This window comes from Vidua macroura, chromosome 10 (genome assembly GCF_024509145.1).
Source record: "Vidua macroura isolate BioBank_ID:100142 chromosome 10, ASM2450914v1, whole genome shotgun sequence".
Taxonomy (NCBI): domain Eukaryota; kingdom Metazoa; phylum Chordata; class Aves; order Passeriformes; family Viduidae; genus Vidua; species Vidua macroura.
In genome coordinates this window covers 17,647,735-17,672,578 of record NC_071580.1, presented here as the reverse complement: position 1 = coordinate 17,672,578, position 24,844 = coordinate 17,647,735, and the positions used below count along the sequence as shown (strand labels likewise).

The 24,844-nt window shown below is 48.4% G+C and overlaps 2 protein-coding genes across 8 annotated transcripts in view; both read right to left on the bottom strand.

Moving 5' to 3' along the window:
- PAX3 (paired box 3) overlaps positions 1-3,186 on the bottom strand; it is a 78,575-nt gene extending 75,389 nt beyond the window's left edge. For 2 of the 7 annotated variants that reach the window (XM_053986065.1, XM_053986066.1), the window contains exon 1: positions 240-481. In XM_053986065.1, coding sequence (XP_053842040.1) covers positions 240-324 — 85 coding nt within the window. In that variant the 5' untranslated portion in view covers positions 325-481. Of the gene's footprint in view, positions 1-239; positions 507-3,114 lie in introns of those variants that run through there. The other 5 variants (XM_053986062.1, XM_053986064.1, XM_053986063.1 and 2 more) reach the window with 4 other exon arrangements.
- An 11,747-nt stretch (positions 3,187-14,933) lies between these two features.
- Positions 14,934-15,904, bottom strand: LOC128812439 (RING finger protein 223). Its single transcript, XM_053986844.1, has one exon. The coding sequence runs from the start codon at positions 15,855-15,857 to the stop codon at positions 15,015-15,017; it is 843 nt and encodes a 280-aa protein (XP_053842819.1). The 5' UTR covers positions 15,858-15,904; the 3' UTR covers positions 14,934-15,014.
- Positions 15,905-24,844: the final 8,940 nt, after the last annotated feature.

The following is a 24,844-nucleotide window of genomic DNA, read 5'->3' as shown; positions in this document are numbered from 1 at the left end:
CCGGCTGCGCTGCCGACCTCCCGCTCGGCTCCTCCTGTTCGCGGGACGGGCCGTTCGCAGGGTGCGGAGCCGCCCGAGCCGTGCCCGTCCTGGGACAAACCCTGCTCTGACAACCCAGGGGGGAAGCCGGCTGGCTGTCCTGGAGGACTCCGTGCGCCCGGGGGGCCGCTTTGTTCCGGCGTCCCGACACGGAATGATTATCCCTTTCCCGACCGGGAGCAGCATAGGCGCGGCCTTACCTTCTAGCGGAAACCCGCTGCGGGGATAGTTCTGCCCGGCCCCGGGGCGCATCATCCTGGGGACAGCTCCGGCCAGAGTTGTCATCGCAGCGGCAGCGGCCGGCAGGGTTATATCCAGGTGAGGGCTGATCTAGGGGAGACCCGCGCTGTCAGCGGGCCCCGCCGAATCAGAAGCGGTCCCGGAGGGGGTGGGGGATGCCGCCGAGGGGCGGGGAGGAGGCAGCTCCGCCGCTGCCCCTTTGTCAGTGACCCGCGCTGCCCCGCACCGGGAGGGCAGGGGCCGGGCCGGAGCCCCGCCGGGCGGCGCGGCTGAGCGCGGGGAGGGCGGGCGGGCGGGGGGCGGCGGTGTCCCCGGTGCGGCGGGGAGCGGCGGCCGCGGGGCCGGGAGCATTTATCGGCTCCGTGCCCGGCGCGGCTCGGCGGCGGCGCCGCCGCGATTGGCCACCGCCGTCCGGCCCGGCCGCGCCGCCCCCGCTGATTGGGCGAGCGGGCGGCTCCCGCGCATCGCCCCGGCCGGCGCGACGGCGGCGCGACCGGACCGGCACCGCACGGCTCGGCACCGCACGGCTCGGCACCGCACGGCTCGGCACCGCACGGCAGGACACGGCACGGCCCCGCGCTGACCCCGCGGGCAGAGCCGCAAAGCCAGACACTTTCCCCGCAAGCAGAGGGCGGCCGGCGATGGCGATCTACTCGGCACCCCGACGGCCGCCCCAGCCCCGGGAGAGAAGCACCAGCCGGGCCGGCCTGGACATCGCGCCCCTTAGGACCCCATGTCACTGCGGGACTATGCGGGACAGCCCCCGCCTGGCTTCCACGAAGCGGTTTTTTTTTTTCCTGGCTCTGCTCCCCGAGCACCAGCGGAGGGGTGGGGGCAACAACCTTTTTCATTTTAAGAAAAAATGCTTCTTCCTTCATTCTTTCCTTTTACTTATTTACTTTGAGCTGATATCTCTCTGCGTACAGAAGAAACATCTCTGGAACAAACAGTGCTCACGGTTTTGAGAGCAAGAGCTGCCAATGAGATCTCCGTGGGGATGTCTGCTTTTAAAACCGATGGGACAAGGGTGTCCCTGCGTTTCACGCGTGTGCGTGAGCGTTTATATGTGTATGAGTGCGAGGCGGTGCATGTTAAAGTCTTACTAACAAGCGTTTGTTCCCAGGAATTTATTGTAGTATTCAAACTAAACTGCTGGAAAAATAAAAGAGGTAAAGTCTGCCTCGGAGCTGGAGTGCCCACAGCAGGATATGACGCCAGGAGTGTTGTAAAGACTGTCTGTCCTTAGAGAAGGTACCATTGTGCACGGCCTTTTATTTATAACTTGGTAAGTGCCAGCAAACTCGCCTCCTTTACACTCCGAAGTGCCAGCCCGGCTTTCCACAGGGCTCTTTATTTGCAATCGTCTATTCAGGAACTGTCACTCCCGAGCTTCAAGTTATTCAAGACCTTAATCAATCAAAAGGATGAGAATCGCTCAGGTTTCCTCCTTTGAAATGAAGGGGAAAAATGTTTTCTGGGCTCCCAGTCCGCGTTCCCTTTACGAGCAGGACGATCGTTGCGGGGCCGGGGCCGGCCCCAGGGTGGGCGGGGGTTCGCGTTATTTAGGCAGAAATCCGGAGCCTTAATAATAAGCGAACCGGCCGTCGAGGGACCGGCAGCAGCACGGCGCGGCCCCCGGGGAAACTCGGAGTTTTCGTCGGGCTCCGCTCCGCAGTGGGGGGCGAGGGGTCGGCAGAAGAACCGGCACCCACTGCACGCCTGGGTGCCTCTGTCCCGTGGTCCCTCTCTCTCCGGCCCCACGCGCTGGCCACCAAACCGAGCGGTTTCCCTCGCTTTCAAATGCACACAAACAGATCCAAATACCGGGTGCTGCCCGGGCACGCTCCCGCGCCCCAAGGAAGAGTCTGGCAGGAAAAGTTCACACTCAGTGAAAGTCAGCGTGTATTTCACAAAGCGTTTGTGCTCTACAAACACGCTGCTGGCCGGAGCTCTGGGAAACCCGTTAGCGAGCCCTATGGAAAGCCATTCCCGTGAGAGCCGGGCCGAGCCGGGCCGTGGAGCGCCTGCGGCAGCCGGGGAGCGCCCGGGCCCGCGGCCCGGCAGGGCCGGGGCGGCAGAGCCGTGCGGCCCGAGCCGTCGTTCCACAAACCACACCGCGCCGCTCGCCACGCGCCTTTTACTGGAGGGAGGAAGTCGGTAGAAGTGTTATTTAAAAAGAGATATTAAACTCCTTAGGGTTTAATTCTCGCTTGGGAACCCCGCGGCGGGGAGCAGAGCTGCACGAAGTGCACCCGGCGCTAACAGCATCCCCGTGGCCACCTCAGTCCCCACCGGTACCACTGCGGCTCCGAGCATGGGAGCAGAAACCCTTCCCAGCCATCGCGACGGGTGCCATTGTGATGCTGTGGGCAGTAATCCTCGTCCAAGAGAGGAGGAGTGCGAACTGGGACTGTCTCGACCCCCTCACCCGTGGAGGAGGAGGAGCGGAGCCCCTCATCCCAGCAGGAGAGCCAGCCTGGGCAGTGTTTTTCAGCTGCTTCCCCCCTCCTTTAACGACGCGCTTTCGTGTGAGTGCCGCGTGTTTCTGCGCGGAGCCGGTGTCACGCCCGGGGCCCATCCCGTGTTGGCCCTGCCACAAACGGGGAGCTCCGGAGCCGCCGCTGCTCCCGGCGATTGTAGCCAGCCGGGGGTCGGGGTTGGAGCAGGGGTCTGGACGCTTCCCCCGACACGGCTGGCGGCTCCCGCAGCTCCAGTTCCCCGTTCCGCGCCCGCCCCCGCCACCCCAGCGCGCCCCTGCAGCCCCAGAGCCCTTCCCCAGGACAGGCTCGGGGCCGGGCTCGCGTGGACGGCAGGGGAAAGCCGTGTGAAACCCACCTAGTCTCGCCCTCGCCGTCCTGCGCTACCGGACACCGAGTGCCCCGCGATGAAACAGCCTCATCTTCCCGCACGGGAACTGTGAAAAATTCAAGGCAAAAAGATTAGGCACGAATGCCTGGCCCCGCTCCTCCCTCCCCTCCTCGCCCCCACCCCCATATTACAGTCCTTTAGGCCAGCAGAGATGATTTCACGGTTTTCCAGTGGAAATAGCTAAAAACGCTCCTGCTAATTACAGAGCTCTTCCAGGCCAGGTGCACTTTTAATTGGATTAGTAAGTGCTCTATATTAAACCTGCAGCACATCAAATGGACAGTGAAAATTAGAGCTATTAAGAACACAGGCAATAATTTCTGAGCGATAAACAGTGTTGGTCTCCCCTCTATTAGAAATAAATCAATTACACTGTTTCCGGTTTGGTGTGCACAAATTCATTTCTCATGCGGGTTTGGAAGCGAAGTCTCCGGCTATTTCCAAGGGAGGTGGAGAGGATACTACACAGTTTGATACATAGAAACATGTGCTTGGAGAAAGGAAAGGAAAGGAAAGGAAAGGAAAGGAAAGGAAAGGAAAGGAAAGGAAAGGAAAGGAAAGGAAAGGAAAGGAAAGGAAAGGAAAGGAAAGGAAAGGAAAGGAAAGGAAAGGAAAGGAAAGGAAAGGAAAGGAAAGGAAAGGAAAGGAAAGGAAAGGAAAGGAAAGGAAAGGAAAGGAAAGGAAAGGAAAGGAAAGGAAAGGAAAGGAAAGGAAAGGAAAGGAAAGGAAAGGAGGGAGAAGGAAAGAGAATGCGGAGGAAGGAGTAGGAGAGAAAGAGAGAAAAAGAGAGATAGAGAAAGAAAGAAAACCGAAAAACACCAACACAAAAAAAACCCCTAAGAACGAAGGAAGTCAAGACTGGCATAACTATTGAGTATGGGCGCCTGTAACTGCTGTTTCGTACTTCACGCTGTCCTTGCCGTAAACTCCTAAAAAAGAAACCTCTGGGTCTCCGGCCGAGGAGACCCTCAAGGCTGCGTCACCCGCTGCCTCATGGCTTTCCCTTCACACTGGTTTCCCTCTATCCCCCCCTCCCACAGAGCGAGCGGGTGTGTGCGTTTGAGGGACCCTGTGCTCCCTCCCGCCGGTGAGGGAGCGTGTGCCCGGCGGGATGGGCAGCTGGGCTTGCGGGGCTGGGGCTGCGGGCTTCCAGGAACCGCTGTCCAGCGCCGAGCCTGTGCTCCGCGTTAGGAGGGTCCTTCCCCACCTCAAGCCAGGCGTGGGGACATGCGAGCGCTGCCACGGACCAAAGGCGTGTTAAGCCAAACCGGTATCGACGTGTTCGGACGAGAGTGACCCCCGTAGGGCGGCGAATTCTAAAAATGCCACAGAAGAGAAACTTAAATACTGTTCAAGAAATTTGGCGTCAGTGTAATATGAACGCTTATTGAGTCCCCTGCTTCGAGAGGGGACGCGATGGGGAGTGTCGGGGGGTGGTGGGATGGAGAAGCGGGGCAGGTAGGGAGGCAGCAAGTGGTGGCATCCCGCGACACCGTGCCGGCGGCCACGGCGACAAGCAGCTCCGTACAGCCCAGTCTCACTTTCAGAAATAAGCTCCGCCATAGAGCCCTCCGAGGAAAGGCGCTCTGTACCCTATTTTTGCACATCAACCCTCCCCGTTTATGGACCCAGAGGCGTCCGGGAACATTACTCGTCGAGCCGTGGGCTGTGAGGGAGGGAGCCCCGCCGCCGTGCTCTGGGGCAGCCACCCGGGAAGCGCGGCGGGACGCGGCGCTGGGATCGGCGGGATGCGGCACTGGGATCGGCGGGATGCGGCACTGGGATCGGCGGGATGCGGCGGTGGGATCGGCGGGATGTGGCGGTGGGATCGGCGGGATGCAGCACTGGGATCGGCGGGATGTGGCGGTGGGATCGGCGGGATGCGGCACTGGGATCGGCGGGACCCTTCCCCGGTCGCCGGGCTGTAAGGCTGGGAGAGAACCAGCCACATTCTAGAAGGGGAAAGCACCCGCCCGGACTTCCCGGGCCCGCAGAGCACCGCGCTGGAGGGCAGCGGACCGCAGCCGCCTCCGCCCCGGAGGAGCCCAGCCCGGGGCCCGGTGCCCTGGGAAGGCCCGAGCTGGCGGTGGAGCGGGCAGGAGGGGCTGGCTCCTGGCCTGGCACCTGGGCCCAAGCTTTAGCAATAAATAGAGACAAGTAACATAAAGACTAATTATTTTTAGTGAGGGTTTTGTTTGGGGTTTTTTTTGGTTTTGTTTTGGTTTGGTTTGGTTTGGGGTTTTTTTGGTTTTGTTTTTGGTTTTGGGTTTTTTTTGGGTTTTCTTTTTTTTTTTTTTTTTTTTTTGGTGGCAGAAACATAACACTATTTGGAAAAAAAAGAAATTACCAGCAAAGGGCCGGGCAGATTAACATTTGGAAACTTATGAAATGTAATCTGCATATCCAATTGATTCCCAGCATATCAGTTGAAAGGATAAAGATGCGTATCTCCATGATGGATATTGCATTAATAGGCACATAAATAAAGGTTGAAAAGTCATCACTGAAAGCTTTGAACCTTTTTCCATCGCTTTTATGTTCCATCCGCACGTTTCAGCACCATCTTTTTTTTTTTTTTTTTTTCCTTTTTGAGTTGTTACGTTTTCATTAATTTACAGCCACAGTACGCCTGGCAGTCGGTGAAGGGGCAGCTCAGTACGGGAGGAGGGTCTGCAGAAGGCAGGAATAGGGGACAGAACACCCGCAATCCCCCGAGCCGAGTCCGGGACCACTCTCGAGCTCCGCTGACCGGGCCGAGGGGAAAAGGAGGGCACCCTGCCTCTGCCACTCCTAAGGAAGTTTCCTCCGAGGGTTACATCCTCGGGGATCGCCTGTGCCAGCACCACGGACGGAATAGAAATCTATTTCTATTAGACGGAACGGAGGGGAACGGCAAAGTATTTCCGTGGTGGGAAGATCCGAGGTAGAGCTCATCACAGGGGCCCCGCAGGGAGCCGTGAGAGGGAGCAAACATCCAGGGGGTGAGAGGTGGCCCCGGGAAGGGCCGAAATCCATCCCCACGTAACCGGCGAGGCTGCCCGTGGGCGAAGGCCGCCCTCTGTCTCCCTGTAAACTGGCAATAAATACAACATGTATTTCACTAACTCCTCACCTTTCTGATTACTACCAGATCCTGCAGTAAGCGATACTACAGCTGCCACTCCGCACTGACACGTGCCCTCCGAGCCAGGACAGGGATTCATCTGCACCCTGGGGCTGGCAGCGGCTGCGGGCTGCGGGCCCCGGACCGCAGAGCCCGGGGGCTCCTGCCAGCGGGCTGGGAAGGGACGGTCCTTCGCTGCAAGAGACGGGAGGAAAGGGCGGCGTAACTCATTTATTTCTGACTTTAAAGATTCCCATCGAGCTTCGGGTGCATGTCAGAGAGCGGCGGCAATGCAGGGCCGGGTCCCCGCGGGTCACCTATGGGAAACGCGCGTCTTCCTCCCGCACCTCCTCCGCTGTTAGCGGCCCCATTTCAAAACGAAGCGTCTAATCGTCGTTAATGACCAGTAAAAACACCAGAGATTATTAATTCCAGCAGTGTCACAATGGATTTCCACCGGGAGTTTTACTGCAGCAGAGACCATGAGGCTTTAGAAACCCGAGGCTGGGACCATCAGATACATTTGCCTGCGGAGCAAGGGGTTGCACAGCGGCTGGAGAAACGAGGAACGTCCGTGGCCCTGAGCGACCCACTCCGGGTCTGCCAACAGATAGGCACCAGCAGGCACCCAGCACTCCATCCCAAAGGTCCCAAATGTCTCCTCGGACATTCTTACTTCCCTCCCTGCTTCCTCGCCCTCCATCCAATACGATTGAGCCAGGAATTAACGATATTAAGGGAGAAGCACAGACATTGAATTCATTAATCGGTATTTCGCCCACAGCTATATGATTTCATCATTTATTCTTTTAAAGATGAACTGAATTAAATTTTGGGAAAGGATAAGCAGAAAGAGAGTAAAAAAGAGAGAAAATGAGAAAGAAAAAGAAAAAAAAAAAAAAAAAAAAAGAAGGAAAGAAGACGGAAAGAAAGGAGAAAAAAGAAAGCACGAAGGAGGAAAGGAGCGGAGAAGGGTCTTGCCGGTGCCGGGACTGCGGCCGTGCCCTCGGGCCGGAGCTGGGGCAACGGGCAGGAGGCAGCCAGCTCCATGCCCTGCCTCCAGCCCCGGCTCCCCGCATCCCATCCCGAGCGGGGCCGGGAGCCGGCTGATGCCGCTGTTTTGCCTTCTTCTTCCCCGCCACCCATCCCACGCTGGAATACCGGGATCCCGCTTCACAGCTCCCGTCAGTGCCAAGCGCTCACTTCCAACGTCACAGCGTCGCTGGGTCAAGCAAAACACAGCGGGGCAGACACAGCGAGAGATGCGGGGCTTCGGGGCGCCCCCAGCACCGGCCGCGGGCACCCTCCGGCAGCTCCCCGGGGCCAGGGGAGAGCTGGTGCTCGGCCTCGGGCCAAAATTAAACAACTGCCCACAAAAAACCAAAGAACTTAGGGTGTTTGTTTGTTGTTGTTGGTTGGTTTTCTTGTTGTTGTTGTTGCTGTTGTTGTTGTTGTTTTTGGTTTTGTTTTTTTTTTTTTTTTGGTTGGTTGGTTGGTTGGTTTTGGTTTTGTATTGTTGGTTTTTTTTCCGGGGGCAACAGACCCGATTAATGTCTGGACTAATAGTATTAGTAATCATTACCGAAGACAGACTTTCCCTTCAGAAAGAAAGCAGAAGGAATTTCCAAACTGGAATGTCACCTATTTTCCAAACAATATTGATACTTAAATAATGCAGGGAGATCTAAATTTATTCTCACATAGAAAGGTTTGCCACCTAACTGAAAGAAAGTGTGTTTTCTATTTTATGGTGTCATTTAATTTACTTTGGAGTTTTAACAGTTTTAGATTTTTTTTTTTTCACAGAGGAATACTTTCTTTCTCCTAATATTAACTGTCTAACTAACAAGTCCTTATTTTCCACATGGAAACCAACCTAGCGTTATTGTTCACCATCACTTTTTCTAAGTCATAAAAGGTTTAATTCTTCCCATTTTAAAGGAAAGCAAATTTTGATCTTTTTCTCTCTCTTTACTCCTCAAATTTCACTCACGAAAACACACAATTAAACAAACAAACAAAACCTCTACAAAACCCCAAATGCTGTTGTTGCTATTTATTACTAATAAAAATATCACAAAATAATAACTAAAATGGATTTGTTAGATTTTGCTAAACGAGATTAGCGGTAGGATGGGGAAAAACTTAGCTTACATCTAGACTTGTAATGAGCTGAAGTCTAAAATTTAGGTTTCCTGACGAATCAGAAGTAGGTTTGGGGGAGAAAAAACAATAAGAACAATTCAAACTATTCCCCTCAAATTTCATAATCCAATGAGACTAATCAACCTCATGGTATTTGATTACTGTAAAAATCTTCTTAAAACAGCTGAAATATTTCTCATTTGAAGCTATTTGTAAGAAATTATGATCACCTTGATGCCAAATCTCTCAATCTGCATGACATGTGAACAGCACGCCTGAGACAGCTCAGACGCTGAGCTGTGAAGCCGGTTTCAGACCCAGGTGTTTTCAGTAAGACCAGATACAGGCAGAAGGCCAACACTGCTCCTTCCCTGAACACAAGCAAGAGTATATTATGCTGCCTTGATCAAAGATCAGCGTAGTTGAATGTGTCTAGTATGAAAGTATGACTCCCCCATGACACAAACCATATTTTGTTAATATAGTTGAGGCGTTTCTTTCAGCTGTCTCCATTTCTACATGCACCTGGATAAAATGTGAAAGCAGGGCAAGTTGCAGGCTTTTCTAGTTTTAATAAAAGTGAGCCACCAAATTTAAATACCCTTCAGAAACATTAGGAATCATTGCCATGAAAAACCCATTGTTTCCTTGACCCATTTGTAACATGAAGGGAACATTTGTACTGTTTGTGTGAAGATTTTGCACCAAGGGACAACTGACGGGGAGCTGCCTCTGACATGGTTTAAAGGAGAAGAGATGATCACAAGCAAATATAAACATTCCTCTTTTTCTTATATTTTCTTTATTTTTTAGATTCTATGGCAATATAACATGATAAAAAAAATTAACTAACCTCCAGTCAAGAAAGCTTCTCCTCTAAACTGGTAGAAGAGACAAGTACAGAATAGTTACAAAACATCCATAACACAAGGGAAAGGGCCATTGAGCTCAGAAGGGTTTAAGTGCACACAAGGAGCTCTGACAGAGTCAGACACATTTAATTTCAATGAATTTCAAGCTCTCAATTTTGTGTCATAAACATATCTCACACCATATTAATAACAACTGCACTGTTTATGCTTCAGCTGGTGGGTCAGAGATGGTTAAAAACCATTCTTCTGGATGCATTCATGTTTAAATATTGGCTTCTCCATCAGCTGTTAAAATTCTCAGTGATGCAGAGAATACACTGTCACGGGAAAGAGATGGGATTGTACCAGTCATGAACATGAGCAAGGGTGCTGAACAGCCCCTTCCTTTCCTTGGGATTCAGCAAGACCACTGCCCTAAGCAAAGCTGTGAGCCCCAGGTGTGAATGCACACAGCACACCTACAGAGAAGCTGCACTTCACACACACTTCCAATTCCCACTCGCTGCACTTTTGTCTGTTTACACAACCACTACAGCCAGCTGGAAGAGTTCTCCCACTTCAATGGTAGGATTTAAACAGGGAATCCACGTGATCCCTGTAATTATACCTGTACCTCTCAGCCCGTGGTAACTGTCTGTGTGCAGAAACTCGCTCTCCTATAGTACATAAAAGGTGTTTTATACAAAGGGTTACACACAGTGAGCTACCTTGGGATGCAATCCTTGAAAATAAACCCTGTGAATGATGATTTGTGCTATAAAGAAACAGCATTAAGGTAAGAAGCAACAATATTTCCATTGCACTTGTCATTCACCATATTTTAAAAATATTTTTTTACAATACAAAGAAAAAATAACAGAAATTTATTCTTTTCTGTTCTTTGAAGTATAAATGCTGACAAAAACTCACTTTTCAGAGTAATACAGTTGAGATTCTCAGCCCACAGTACTATGATTAATTATTATTTTCAAATTATACTTCCAAAATGCTGTCTCAACTCAGATAAACCTAGATGGGAAGCAAACTACTAGTCACTTCAGGAAATACAGGTCATTGCTGTAATTGGAGGGATGTACAACCCAATACCCACTGCTGTTAACTACTTTTTTATTATTTGGATTTGTGCTAAATTTCAAAATATCATAAGCATGAGGGTAAGTGCTATGTTGCTTTATACATGATAAACCAGAAAATTCTATCCATAAACAGGCTTTTTAACCAACCAACTAGATATTATTCCTTCCATGCATTCATGAAACACTTCAGTGTTTTTCTGTCAAACCTGCCTTTCCAAGATGAATACCCACCATTATATAAATGAATATTGTGTGATTCTTTACTGCTTGTGGGCTAGTGGTAAAAAAAGGAATATAATTTCTTCTCTGCAACCACAGGATTTATTAGAGACACTTCCAAAGGAGAGAGCAAAAATAACTGTGTAATTGAAGGCACAGGATTAATATTAAAAACATAATTGTTTTTAAAAAATTGAACTCTTGAGCACAAGTTACACAGAAGGACAACATTAAAGAGATTGTAGTAGCGATCACCCTAATGCATCCCCACATACTGTCAAAGGCAGAAGCTGCCCACAAATAGCACATATTGATCTTCCTCCTGCAGCTGCTGTTTGGTCCAGTGAGAACTTTCCTCCAGCAGAAGCAGCCACCTCTCCCAGGTGAGATAGAAAAGCCCAGTTCACAGCACATGACTACTCACCCAGGCTGTGTGTTGATTATCTGGGTTCTGCCCTCCTGTTTGTCTTTCCTTCTCTTGGTCTAACATGACTGACATCTGGCAGCCTATTCCAGATCTCAAACTCCACATTTGATCTTCCCATTTAGAGTCCAGTACGCTTCAGTTAGTCAGAGGAACTGGGGATTATTGCCACAAAAATGTTAAGAACTTTAGGCACAACAGGAAACTATGGATCTTAAAGAGTTCGCCCAGACTGTGATCATGGAGAGGTCAAAAAATTTCTGAGAAAGCATCAAGCCTTTGTTTCTTCTCTTGGTGTTTCCATTCCTTGTGACCCAGACTGAGTACCACAGGAAAATACTGCACAGTAAGAAAAAAAAAAAAAAACCACCACCAAAAACAAAACAAAACAAACAAACAAAAACAACAACAAAAAACCAAAACCAAACCAAACAACAAAACAAAAACAAAAAACAAAAACAAACAAACAAACAAAAACCCAAAAAACCCCAAAAAAAACCAAAACCACAAAAAGACCCCCCAGAAAAACCAACTGAGCACAAGAAAAAAACAGGCGGTAGCTTGTATTTCCCATGATTTCTCCCATGGTGTTGTGGATTACCCTATTGTCCTTGCTTTCCCACAGAGTGCCCCAAAGTGACACTTCTCCTGCAAGATGTGTGCATTGTGTGACTGATGCACACTCCTGCTGCATATCTCTGTGTGGTTTTAAACAACCAGAATACACAAGTGTTGTGACTGAAATACCTACAATAATAAAACACCACCAGCCACACAGATTTTATCTTTCTATATTTTTACTGAAGTTTTTTTTTTTACTGAAATTTGAGCAAAATTTGGCTTTGGACAAGCAATCTGTACACTCAAAGGAACACAAAATACAAATATAATACTGGGATTCTACAGTAGCCAGAGATTTATACAATGCATGATTTTTTCTGACTGGTACTGTGATGTGGATCTAGACTAACACTCCTGAAACCAGTGGAGTTTCCCAAAATTTGTGTAAGCAGAGAGAAGGATTTGGCATAAGATCAGACTGTCCAGTTTAATTTGGCTCTGATATATTTTTAAATATATGGGTAAGAACCTGATATGTAATATGATCATTCAATGTGAATAAGCCTGAAAATCCTGTTTAGGCCTGTGATCTTCAACTTTTTGTAATGTGCCAACCTCTAAATGCTTTAAAGTTGACCCTTACACAAAAGATTTAAGTTTCTGATGATCAATTTGCTTTTCTTACTTACCTTTCGCAGCTTTTTTAGTAGTCCATGGATCCCAGTTGAAACCATTGGTTTAGTCAAAATGGCAAATACTGTTTACAGAGAAAAGGCAAGAATAAAACTATGACGTGGAAAGTAAAGAAGAAGATGGAGTAGACACTCCTCACTGTAATCAGTATTTCAGCTCCATAACAGCTTCCGTGGGACCGCAGCTCCTACACACATTCCCGCATGGCAGCAGCTCACTGGTGTGCCCACAGTGCTGGCAGCACCCCCGGCACACCTCAGCAGCTCCCTGCAGCCAAAACCTGCTGGACTAAGGCAAAGTAAAGAAAAGAAGTGTGCAGGGAGCTCCAGCTGAGCTCCACGAGCACTCAGAGCCACCTCTGGATGTCCACGAGACACAGCCGGAGCGGCGAGGGCCGGCTGGGCTCACCTGAACTGCAAGGAACTGGAGCTTACCTGGCTGAACAGAATTGCAGACACACACACTGCATTTGCAGGAGAAGCACAACAAGGGAAATCATATATTGGTGCATATGATGTACACATGTACATATTTTATATATTTATTTTTCTTAGAAAACATTGCTGCTGTTTATGTCCATTAATTTACATATATTTATTCCTACTACAGTATCATTTACAATAATACTTTCACTTCTATAGCACCTCCTCTTCAAGGATCTCCAATTGCTTAAAAACATTAATAAATAAAGCCTCACATCTTGCCTGTGAGGTAGGTCAATGCTATTATCAAACTTTACAGATGCATTAACTGAAGAACAGAGAGGTTAAGGCCCAAATTTTCCAACATTTGTACCTGAAGTCAAGCACCTAAATTCTCATTTAGATGCTTAAATAAAAGTCTTGTGATTTTCTTTGGTGCAGAACATCTACAACTACTGCTGAAGTCAACAGGGGCTAACGGTCAGGCCTGATTTTAGGAGGCATAACCTTTTAGACAGCTAACGAGCAACTCCAAGTTGGAAAACACTGGTCTAGATACACAAATCTCGGTCAGAGCCACAGTTGAGCCCAGTAATTTATCTCCTCAGGGCCTTTATACCATGATATACAACTTTAAAAGGCTGGTGCGGATCTTTTTCAATAGACATAAGTGACACAAAAATCATCTACTGTTTCCACAAACTGCGTCCATCATCAGAGTCTACACAAACACCGCTTGGTTTGTGGGGTTTCTTGTGTGTCAGGGGGTTGTTTTTCACACATTTGTGATAATCAAGACATTGTACAGCACACATCACTTGTGCAGTCATAAAACACATCACACATCTTCACCTGCTGTCTTTACATTTCTACAGAGTCAATTTCTTGTGATAAACAGAAGTGGTCCAGTAAAGGTCTATTAAGAGGATACTTGTCAGAATATCATGCAGACAGCTTGCAAAATACACATACTAAAAGATCACTTTTAAAATTCTTGAATTGTTAAGCACGAAAATAATAACCTCATTCCATTACAGTACTGTGTAGAAACATGGAATAAGCAGCATTATCTTATTCCCAATAGAATAGATTATAACAACTAATTAAGTTTAAAAAATTCAGGCACCAAATGAATTATCCTGCAACATAGAACAGTATATAGAGTGCTCTCCTTAATATACTACAAAACCAGCTGTATGGCAATGTTTTTCTGTTTCATATTATGAACATCTTGTCACATTTCAAAGACACCTTTGAAGTTCCAACCTCACAGAACAAAACTGTTTTCTACTGTCCCTTACAGAAACTCCCAGCAGAGAAGATAAACTTATCAAGAGGGAAACCCATTGTCTTACTACAGCTACCTAGACCGAATTTTCAATCACAAATTACACTACTGCATTCCACTTTTACAGTGATGCTGAAAGTCTGTTCTTTAATGTGGGCTCCTCTCATCGCATAAAAATTGAAATCAGTGGCCAGTGAAATATTAATCTCTATGACAGGAGGCTCTTAGCTCTGTTTTAGAGCTCCATTAATTAAATAATCTTCCATCAACTGTTTTAGGTGTTCAATGTAGTGTTTCAGTCTCCCACATTAAATTAGAATTTCAAAGAATTAAATAATACAGCTTATTTTAAGCAACCATCAGAGAGCTCAACAGCCTTCTAATAAAATTATAATGAAACCATACTCAGTACACTGTGGGAAACTTTGGCTCAGTCTCTTTTAAGATAATACACTTCTGTTACAGCTTCTTCTATATGTTAACTTGTTAACGTCATAAAAGGGAAAATACAAAGCGCATTTAACATCGTGTTCCTGTTCTGCTCCTAACCACAGTGAACCTCTCCAATTATCTTCCAGGTGGGGGCAACAGTAAGCCAGTTTTCTTTAATCGCGATTGTGTCCTTCTGCATCAGGAGCTCAGCACCCGGGGACGCGCTCCCGCAGAGGCGGGGACCGCGCACATCCCAAGCTCCAGCTCCCCAGGGAGGCCCTTCCAGCCACCTCTGCCGCCAAGGCGCGCCCTGCCCTCCCTCCTGAGCGGCCGGACCCTCCGTGACCCCTCGCCGGGTCACCCTGCAGCCCATCCCCACCGCCTCGGGCTGTGCCAGCGCCGCAGGGCCCACCGCGACATCGGGCCGGGCGTGCGGTCGGCGGCCGTGGCAGGGCTGGCACCTGTCACCCCGGCCCGCCCGTGCGCTGCCCTGCCGCCGCCCGCCCCGCCCCGCGCCCGCTCGGGGCTCACCCCCGGCCGGGGCTCCCGGAGCAGCGGCCGCGCTCAGCCCGCCCCGCGCCGCCCGCCCCGCGCAGCCCGGCCCGGCCCGGCCCCGCTGCGCTCCGCCGCGGCTACGTGTCGCTCCTGCGGGCGGCCCGGCCCCGCGCCGAGCCGTTGGCCGTGGCCCCGCCGGTGGCCGCCTCGGGCCGGTACTTGAGCCAGCAGATGAGCCATGTGACGACGACGGAGAAGAGGGCGAGGATGCTGGCGACCGACAGGCAGATGGGCCCCACCGGCGACGGCGATGCCGCGGCGCCGGGCGCGGCGTCCCCACCGTACTGGTTGACGAAGATGAGGCCGGTGAAGAGCAGCACCACCATGGAGAGGAAGGAGACGACGACGCACACGCAGCCGGCGCTCAGCGCCGCCCGCTTGCAACTCTGGCAGCTCTCGTAGCCGCCGCCCGAGGAGCGCGGCCCGGCGGGGGCGGGGGGCGGCGGGGCGAGGGCGGCCGCCGCCTCCCGGGCGCGGGGCGGGCGGCGGGGCGGCAGCGGCGGCAGGCGGTCCTGCGGCACCGGGTCGCGGGCCCGCAGCTGCGGCGGGCAGGCGGCGGCTAGCTTGGTGTTGACCGGGAGGCCGTGGACGCGGTGGTCGGGCAGCGCCGTGCGGTGGCGGCAGAGCGGGCAGGCCAGGGAGCCGCCGGGCGAGCGCCCCGGGCCCGGCTCGGCGCCGCCGGCGGGGGGATGCTGCGCGGCGCGCAGGTGCAGCTGGCTCAGGCACTCCTGGCAGAAGGTGTGCAGGCACTCCAGCAGCTTGGGCGCCCGCCGCTCCTGGTCGAAGTAGTTGTAGCAGATCTTGCACTCGTAGTCCTCCGAGCTGGGGGCGGCGGCCGCCGGCGGCGGCGCCGCCACCGCCGCCTCATCCTCCCGCCGCCCGCCCTGCCCTACGCCGCCCGTCTGCGCCGGCTCGGCCATAACATCTCGCCGGAGGGGGACGGAGAGCCGCGGAAAGCGGGGAGTGCCGGGCCAGCCGCGCCTGGCAGGCGGGCGGGAGCCGGGCCAGCCGCGACCCCGCCGCCTCCTGGCCGCGCCCGCGGGCTGCGGCGCGGCCCGGCGGGGAGGGCGGGGGATGGAGGGAGGGCCGCCGGCCGCCTGCCTGCGTCGCCCGCCGCGCTGGCGGCTGCTGGGGGCTGCTGGCGGCTGCCGCGGGCGGGGGGCGGGATCGGCGCCGCCCGCCCCCGGGAGCGGCCGCCGGTGCGCGGCGGAGGCTGCGGTGCCTCTCTCCCGCCCGCCTGGCGTGCGGAGCGGTGGGGCACGGCACGGCACGGCGCCGCCCGGCACGGCACGGCACCGCCCGGCCGTGCGGCACGGGGCCGCTGCCGCGGCGATGCCGGTTGCCAGCGCCTCGCTGCTGGCTCGCCGGCGGGAGCCGCCCCCGCGGCGCGACCCCGCGGGGCTCGGTGCTCTCTGCAGTCCCTCCGCCCTGCAGCGCTGCGGGGAACACGCCTGGGCGCCGGACAGCCTTTTAATCCTGGAGTGTATTTTTCTAAAGCGTTCTGTTGATTTTAACAGTTGACGAGGATTCCCCACTGTACTTTGGGACCCGCAGTTACAATGACATGACACTCGTTAGGCACGAACACGGCAGATGAAGGGTTAGTATGGGAAGGCAGGGTGACATCTCTTTCATACACCGCAGCTCACAGGCTAACTGATATTTTACTGCTGTTCGGAAAGAACATTTTGTGCACTCTGATTCTTGTTCTTTGTGCACACTGAAAAATAAGAGGTATTTTATTCCGGAAGCTGGAGGTCGAAGGAGCTGCTGATGTTGTTATTTACATCCTGACATCGCTATACAAATGTGAGCTTTCCCCCAGTTTAATGAAAAAAACCATCCAAACAGTGAGATGTCCATAGCTGGCAATGTTAAACAGCCTGATACATTTCACTATATCAAAGTCTGCGCTGTCTCATCAGGAAACTCTCTGGAGAAACTCTTTTATCTTCAGGTGTAGCAGAGGCCATAACAATGATTATTTCTCTCTGCAGTTCTCAGGATAGCTCCAGGCAAGTAATGCCCAGGTTTCAGGTACACTGCATTGCCTTGCTGTCTTGCTAAAGCTGCATCTTGGGCATATCAACTCTAGCCTGAGAGCTGTGTCATCTTGGATGCCTTCTGCCCTCCTCTGCCATGGGACATGCTGGATCAGGTGAGCTTCACGGCAAGTGCTGAGGAAAGCTCTCTCCTTCTCAGTGCTGTCTGTGCTAGGGCTTTGTTCTTGAGCTCTGAGCATTCTTGAAGAGCCAAATAAAGCGAGGGGGCTATTGTTTAGAAGGACTGACTTGTTGGAAAGATAAAAAGTAACATGTTTGTAAACTGTGATGACAGATCTGATGATTGTCCTAGCAAAAGAAGGAGCATATCTTAGCTTAGCATAAACTGAAATCATGGGCTAAGGTCAAACAGTGAAAAGTAGGAATGTTCTCCATACAGAGACATTGTTTTTATAATTTATCCTAAGAGATGTTTTAAAATCATTTAAAAATGTTGGTTGTATCTCTAAAAAAAAGAAAGAAGATGACTTTTGCTGTCACTGTCCATACTGCACACCTACTCGGCCTGTGGAGTCAAAAATTACCCTTTTTTAAAGGCCCACACTGGTTTGCAATCTCAGAGCTAATCTGCCTGATGAATTTGGACTTTTTCATCTAACTCTGGTAACTTCCTTTTTTAAAATGAAATCTCATTGTATTTACTCAGACATTCTTATATTCTAAAATGTATGTTTATGGTACAATGTCTATTTTGGCAGGTTTTTTTTGTGTTTTTTTTTTTTTTTTTTTTTTTTTTTTTTGTAGGGTTTTTTTTTTGTAGGGTTTTTTTTTTTTTTTTTTTTTTTTTGTAGGTTTTTATTTTGGTTTGATTTGGTTTGGTTTTTTTGCTTGCTACTCTTTCCCAGTTAGCATCATCTTCCTATTTAATTAGTTCACTGTTAAAAGATGTCAGATTATCCCAGGTACTGCCCTTTTCTTTAATATTACTGCCACTTTCATAACCCTACAACCTCCAACGATTTTCAAAACACGTGAAAGTCCTCAGATACACACAAATATGAATTAATATTTCAAGTACATTTTTTTTGAGGCACTGTATCAAATGCTTTAATAAGGTCCAGATACATCAGCTGCATTTCAGACTGCTTCGCCCCTGCCTTTTGTGTTCTGAGTTTTCTTATCTGATATATATCTCTGCCTTGAGGTCAACTGAAACTCCATCTAATAAGTATATGAAAGTCAGCACTGGAAAAGCTTCCTGTAATTCAGGCATGAAAACTACACAGAATAGATGGGGAAGTTGAGCATAACTGAAAAAATAATGATCATTAAAAACAGGTAAATGCAAAATTAGAATTAAATTTACTCTTTTCTTTGCTAAAACAAAGAATGAGGAAAATTGGTGAGGAGTCACAGAAACATCCTAGTTCACTGTGAACACACTGCTGGGTAACTCGGTTCCACACAAGTGATGCTATCCCGTGCTGTGCAGTCCCTAGAGAGCATTATATAGCACAACATGTGAAGTGCATGGGCCTCACTCCTGGTGAGGTGCTGCTTTGTTCTGGAACAGCACAACTCCTCTTCACCTCTTCGTGTCTCTAGTGGCACTTGCAGGTTCTGTCCTTACCCTTCTGCTAGCACAGGAACTCGTGTGATGACACGGCCAGTCAGTTCTTGGGGACAATCCAGCTGAACACTTTTTACTTTTTAAGTGAGTTTTTCTCTGAAGCAGCTCAGGGAAGCAGGTTGTTGCCTGGGTGCATGAGGTCTGCAGCCAGTGCGAGGACAAATGCCAGAGGCTGTGTGGTCAGGAGAGGAAATGAGGTGGGACCACAGCGTGGTTCATTTACGTACATTTACCTTACTATGGAACAAAGCCATCAATGGTTCCAACCCTTCAGTCATAGTCCAGCATCCTGTCATGTGTGTATTACAGCTGTGTCATGGGATGGTACAGACCAGAGCCAGGCTTGGCAGTCCCTGGCAGCCTTATCCTTGTCTCTGCAGGACAGTGTCCCCCGTGGCTCTCTGGGAGGCTCTGGGTTCACCAGGCAGGGTGTTTGTGCCACATCTGCTCCCTGTGACGTGGTGCTGCCCTGGCTCCTCGGTCACTTGGACAGGGAGGGTGCCCAGCCTGGAATTCAAGGTGGCTTCTTACCTGGATCCTTCTGGTTACTGACCCTGTGATTCTTCACAAGCAGAGGAGCTGCACCAGCTGAAAACACCTCTGTGCTGAATTTAAAGACTTCCTAGGCAGGGATTGAAGAGATGAAATATTTCTTCAGATTTTTGGAAAAGTTACCGCATTTCTAGGGATCCAGATGTATTCTCTCTTTTAGTCACTTTAATGACAATGATTTTTTTTTTTTTTGGATTGTCAGGTTGTAGGTACCGTTTTTTAGTGGGAAACATGTATTAGTTATTGTAAGAAAATCCCAAAATGTCGCTGAGCTGATTCTGATTCAGACTTGTGTCTGAAACACTACAGGAGATGTTGGATGTTATTCAGCAGAAGTTGTGTTAGAAATTCAGAGAAAAAGTGGCAAACAACCCTTACAAAAGACACATTTTCCCACTTAATCATTCTGCAGCTGGTAAGAATTGATTTTTAGTGTGGTAAAATTGGGCCTGATTTGTCTTGTGCACTGTGCCAGTTTCATGCTGGTGCAGGACTTGGTCTAAGAAGAGTTGTAACAGTATAAATTAACACATCAGTGAGTCAAGCCCAAAACCTCATAGAAGAATCCTCCTGTTTTTCATAAGGGACATATTGACATACACCCCTGCAGCAATAATGTCATGTTAAGCTAGTTTAATTCCCCAGAAAGTCTGTGTTCTTATACAATAGGTGTTTTTCACTTTTGATGGATGGCGAAAGAGTACTTTTATGCCCCATCAATGCACAATAGGATGCTGCATTATCTTGTGCTTTCTTCACGTTCACATTTTATTTCATATAAAGTATTTCTGAATAATTTATAATTGAAGTGCTTTTTTACCTTTTCTGTATTGGAACTTCTGTAAAAGCTATTGCATGTTGGTCTGTTGCATTCAGTACTGAAAGGAATGTTCATTTTCAATAATATTTGCAGGCAATTTCAGGGAGCTGAAGAAGAGAAAATGGATTACAATTATGAGCAATTCTACATCAGTCACAGCCATATAAAAATATGTTAATCTCTTACTGTATATAATAGGAAAGATGCAGAAGTCGATGCAGGAATATGTTTGACACCACTCTCCCCAGAAAAACTTTTTTTTGTGTTGTATCTGCTAAATGCTGTCCTATTTCCATTGCCTCAGGAAATGAGAAATGTCTGAAGGACAGACCTTTGCTGACCACTCACCTCTGCTTGTGAGTCTCTGCTTTCTCTTTTCTCCTGGGTTAAGCTCTAAGCTTCTCTTCCTCACGCAGTGTTGACCTGCAGCCCAAGCACAGACACACTCTCGTTGGCATCAGTCTGATGCCAAATTGTACAACAGGTTTTTAGGCAATAAAAGGATAAGGGCTTAAACCTGGGGGTGATGCATAATTTTTGATGGGAATAATTCCTTGTTGTTCCCATCCATGTCTTTTCCATGTGTTTTCAGCACATCCCAAATAGGTAACTGCATTACAAGCTTTTGTTAAGAAACGATGAGGAACCATGTGAAATTGTGAGGGCATGTCCAGTAGGTGCATCTCCTTCCCCAGCTGCTAAGCTTGAATAGCACAAAGAAATCCCCACAGATGTGCTATCCATAGGAAACCCAGCTCAGAAATGTTTGAGCTGATGGCAGATTTGGGCTGGCTCTGCAGTTTGGGCAGAGGTGGCTCTGGTGTTCCCTGGGCACACCTGGGTTTGATCCAGCCCATGGGAATATCAGGCTGGATGGTTTGGGCTCCAGAGCTGTGCACCCCTTGGTCCCTTGGGCTGCAGAGCAGTGACACACACCAAAGGAGTCCCCATCTCTTGTGGTGTGGCACATTACTAATGGCTCCTCGGAGCAGCAACTGTGTTAGGGCACATCTGCCCTGGGTGTTTGCAGGGATTTTATTAATCTTTTAGAAAACATTATTTAAATTGGTGTAGTCTTCCAGGTTGGCTGCAGCTTTTGAAACAAATGTATTTGTATAAAATTTACATTCTCCTAAACTAATGGCACTTCTTCAAACCATGTGGTGATAATATAACTGAATCAAGAATCCAGGAATTTAATTCTTGGATTTTTTTTTTTTTTTTTTCAGAAAGGAACAAGCTAAAAAGAGAAAAAGAGGGAAAGCCTCAGAGAAGTCTTTTGTTTTAGCCAGCACTGTGTTTTCTGCACTTCAGAATAATAGTGAAAATTTAATCCAACACTGAGTGCTGAATTAAGTGTCAGTGTGGGGCTGGCAGAGCCTGTTTGGGCTTGCTTGGAGCAGCAGCCTCTGCAAGGAGAGGGATTTCTGCAGAGCAGGGCATTTTTAGATGCAGAACTACTGTGTCTCAGTGGCACCTTGGGGCTCAAAATTATGGTTATGTTGGCCACAGTAAAGCAGCTGGGTAGGAAAATTTATAAAAACAAGATTAATAATTATTATTAATTGTGATTAGAGTAATTAGCGAATGCCAGCATGGCTATTAGCTCTTGGGCAGTTGCTTTTTGCTACCCAAATTGTCCTTGCATTGCAATGACATAGTCTATGGAATCACTTTAACAGATTATTTAGTCCTTTGGGAGCTCTGTTTAGAAGACACAGTACACATTCCAGTTACTGATTTTATCTCAGGGTATCATTGGTAACCTTGATTTAAAATAGGGATGGTTATTGCTGGAGTGAAATCCCGAGCCAGTGAAGCTGGTTAAGAATTTTTGTCGTCAGCTTTGAAGATGCCAAGTTTTTGTCCTTGATAATGATAGGGACATGTTTTTAAAGACATCTTGGAAACAACTACAATTGCTCAGACCACAATATTATGTATATGTGCTTGAATCAATTCAGAATGAGAAACAGACGAAGAATTTGGGATTTTTTTTTTACATTCATACTATTGCATACATGCAGATATTAAAATTGTAATTTGTTTGTTTATTTTGAGCTGAAGTGAACACACGGAAATTGGTTTGTTGGGGCTTTTTATGGTTTTTTTAATAAACTTTAACATCTTCTCACAAGAAATAGCAAATTGAAACATCACTTGACATGAGCCTAAAACCTACCTGGGTCTTTGCAACTCTGGAGAAGCCCAGCCTCTGCTTTTAAAAGAGGTACTAGTTAGAAAAGCAAAAACCAAGTGTTAGGGGTGAATTGGGAACAATTCTAGATTACAGTAAAAAACACTGTTTTGTTGCCTCATACAACAACACGTACTGAGAACTGTGTGCACTTTGGTGCCTTCCCTTGAGGAAGGAATTGTTCAGGCAAGAGCAGGAAGCAGCAGGCACTGGGAAGATCTTGTGTATGAAGAAAACCCGACAGAGCAGGACGGCACAGCCTGTGGAAGAGTGGCTTAGAGGGGATGCAAGAGCAGGCTAATGGGCTCTGCTGACCAAGCCAAGTGACTCAGACACAGTGGAGAGATCTCCAGCATTACAGGGGGATGGAGACTGCCAAGGGGGTGCTGCCAGCTTCTGAGCTCGCCCTGCCAGGGGTGACTGTGACTCTAGAAGGAGAGGCATATCGGATTTGTTCCTTGGCATGCTCCTGCTGTACTGTTCCTGCTGCTGGCCTACTCATTTCATAGTATTGGTGAGGAAGTTGAGAAGCTTGATTCTAATGGGTTGATTAGATATTAAATATTTTTTAACAAAACCAACTAATAACTGGGATGTCTTTCTGATGGGGGTGAGAACCCAGGATGTAACCTTTGGAGAGAAAACTCTTCAATTAGCTAAAAATGCGGTCCTAGCTGAGCCAAGAAAGAGATTCCTTCATCCCAATTTAAAATCTGAATTACATTAATTGAAGAGTGCATGGTTCCTGAGTTTTATGAGTAAGAATAACTGAAAATTGATTAAATTGCCATTTCTTATTCACAATTGTTTTCCCCACAAAAATGTGGACTAAATTTGTAGACCCAGTAGTAAATGCCAGTTTGGAAGAATTCCACTGGATTCGTTGCAGTTATTCTAGTTGCACCTTCCTTAGCCAGTATAGAGTCAGGCCCTGCATGCACAAGTTTTCTACTTTTAGACCTGAGGGAATATAATCAGGATCCAGGCTGAAGTTCCATTCCAGATCAAGTCTTTCATATGCAGATTATAAAATCAGTAAAAAACAAGCTTAGTTTGGCAGGGACTTCAAAAGAGACCTTGGGATGATTTTATCAACAACAGAAGAGGCAATTCGTTCTCCCTGTTAGAAATCAACATATATCTCATTTTAGGACATGTGCTCTATACTGACTGGGGGTTTTGTGTAGAGAGAAAAATACCATATTTGAGAGAAGTTTTCTTAGGACCACTTCAAGTCTGTGTAAACACTTCTGCCTTCAAAAACCTTATCCCCTAATCTCAGAGAAACATTTTTACCCAACGTATTTAGATCAATATTTTTGGTTTATTTATTTATGTTATCTTGTCTTTTTCACTGCCTAAGGCTTCAAATAAGATTTTAGAAGTTTATCCCAAGTTTCTGTATCAATTCTGCAGGAAGCTTGAACATTGATTTAAGAGTTGTGGTTTGGATTTGTAGATGCTAATGCAAGAAAGCTCTCAAGGGATGCAACTTCTCTCAACTCTTGCACTGCAAGAGACCTCATAACCACTAAGGAAGGGAGTTAAAACCTGATTTTCTCTTCAGCCATTGCCAGGAAAGCTTCCAGCCAGATGGATGATCTGTGGTGGATGGTCAACAATCACAGTTAAAAGTTCTATGTGCTGCTATTGCTTTTCAAAACTGCATATTCCCTGAAAGAGCACAAATAAATAGAGAGATAATGGGGTGGTCATGGATGTCTTCTCTAAAGCAATCCCTGGATTTCTCAAGTCTCAAGTTGGCTTGCCCAGTGTAAGAGCCATGGTAAATGCTGCCCTCACATCCCCCCTCCCAGTCAGAGGTGCAGCAGCTTCTCTCAGGTGTGATTGAGCACCTCTCAGATGACATCTGACGTTCAAAAGTTTAATGCAGAAGAAAAATTTTACTCAGATAATTAAAAATAATATTAAAATAAACCTCCATGCAGTTGACAGAGTTTGCATTAAAGAGAGGTAACAAAGTATGGCCATATTTCTCTCCTGCAAGAAAAAAAAATTCGACCTCCCTCCCCCTGCAGCCAGCCATTTGGTGATATTTAAATACATTTCAACAACAAAATATTTGGTCTGGAATGAGGTATAGTGGAAAATCTCTCCTACTATAAGTTATTAGAGGTGAAGGATCATTTATGATCCTATTCTGAAGGGGGAGGAGGGAGCTGCCCAGGCAAGGCCCTGCTCTATCTGCCTGCCCCAATTCAGTGATGTCTCCACGAGGAGGTCTCTAAATGAAGCTTAGCCCTGTATTTCTGTCTTCCACATGGGCCCCTTTTCCTTTTTTCCTTCCACTGGTCCAAGGATGATCACATTTTTAAGGGTTTGCAAACTGCTTCAGAAAGGAAGGGCAGGACAGGCTCAGGCTCTGGAAACACACTGGTCACACCTGAAAAAAACACTCAGCTTCATTTATCCACATGTAAGATGGCAGGGCCCCTGCTTCATCAGCAGCTGAGTAGTAGTTTCTAGAATCAGGGCTAATTCACAGGTTATTAAAGGATTTCCTACTGCCCTGTACAGTTAATTTCACAGCTTCCACTATTTGAAGTGGATAACTTGTATTATTTTTAATGAATCAAGGTGAATGCTGTCAGACCTCCTAATGGTTGTTTCTATCTCCTGTACCTTAAAAAATGTACATATGTATCCTTCTTGGTTTACTGCCAGTCAATCAATGTTACAGCGTT

What these genes read in the sequence shown, in the direction of transcription:
- LOC128812439 (XM_053986844.1), bottom strand. Translation starts at nt 15,857, where the DNA reads ATGGCCGAGCCGGCGCAGACGGGCGGCGTAGGGCAGGGCGGGCGGCGG.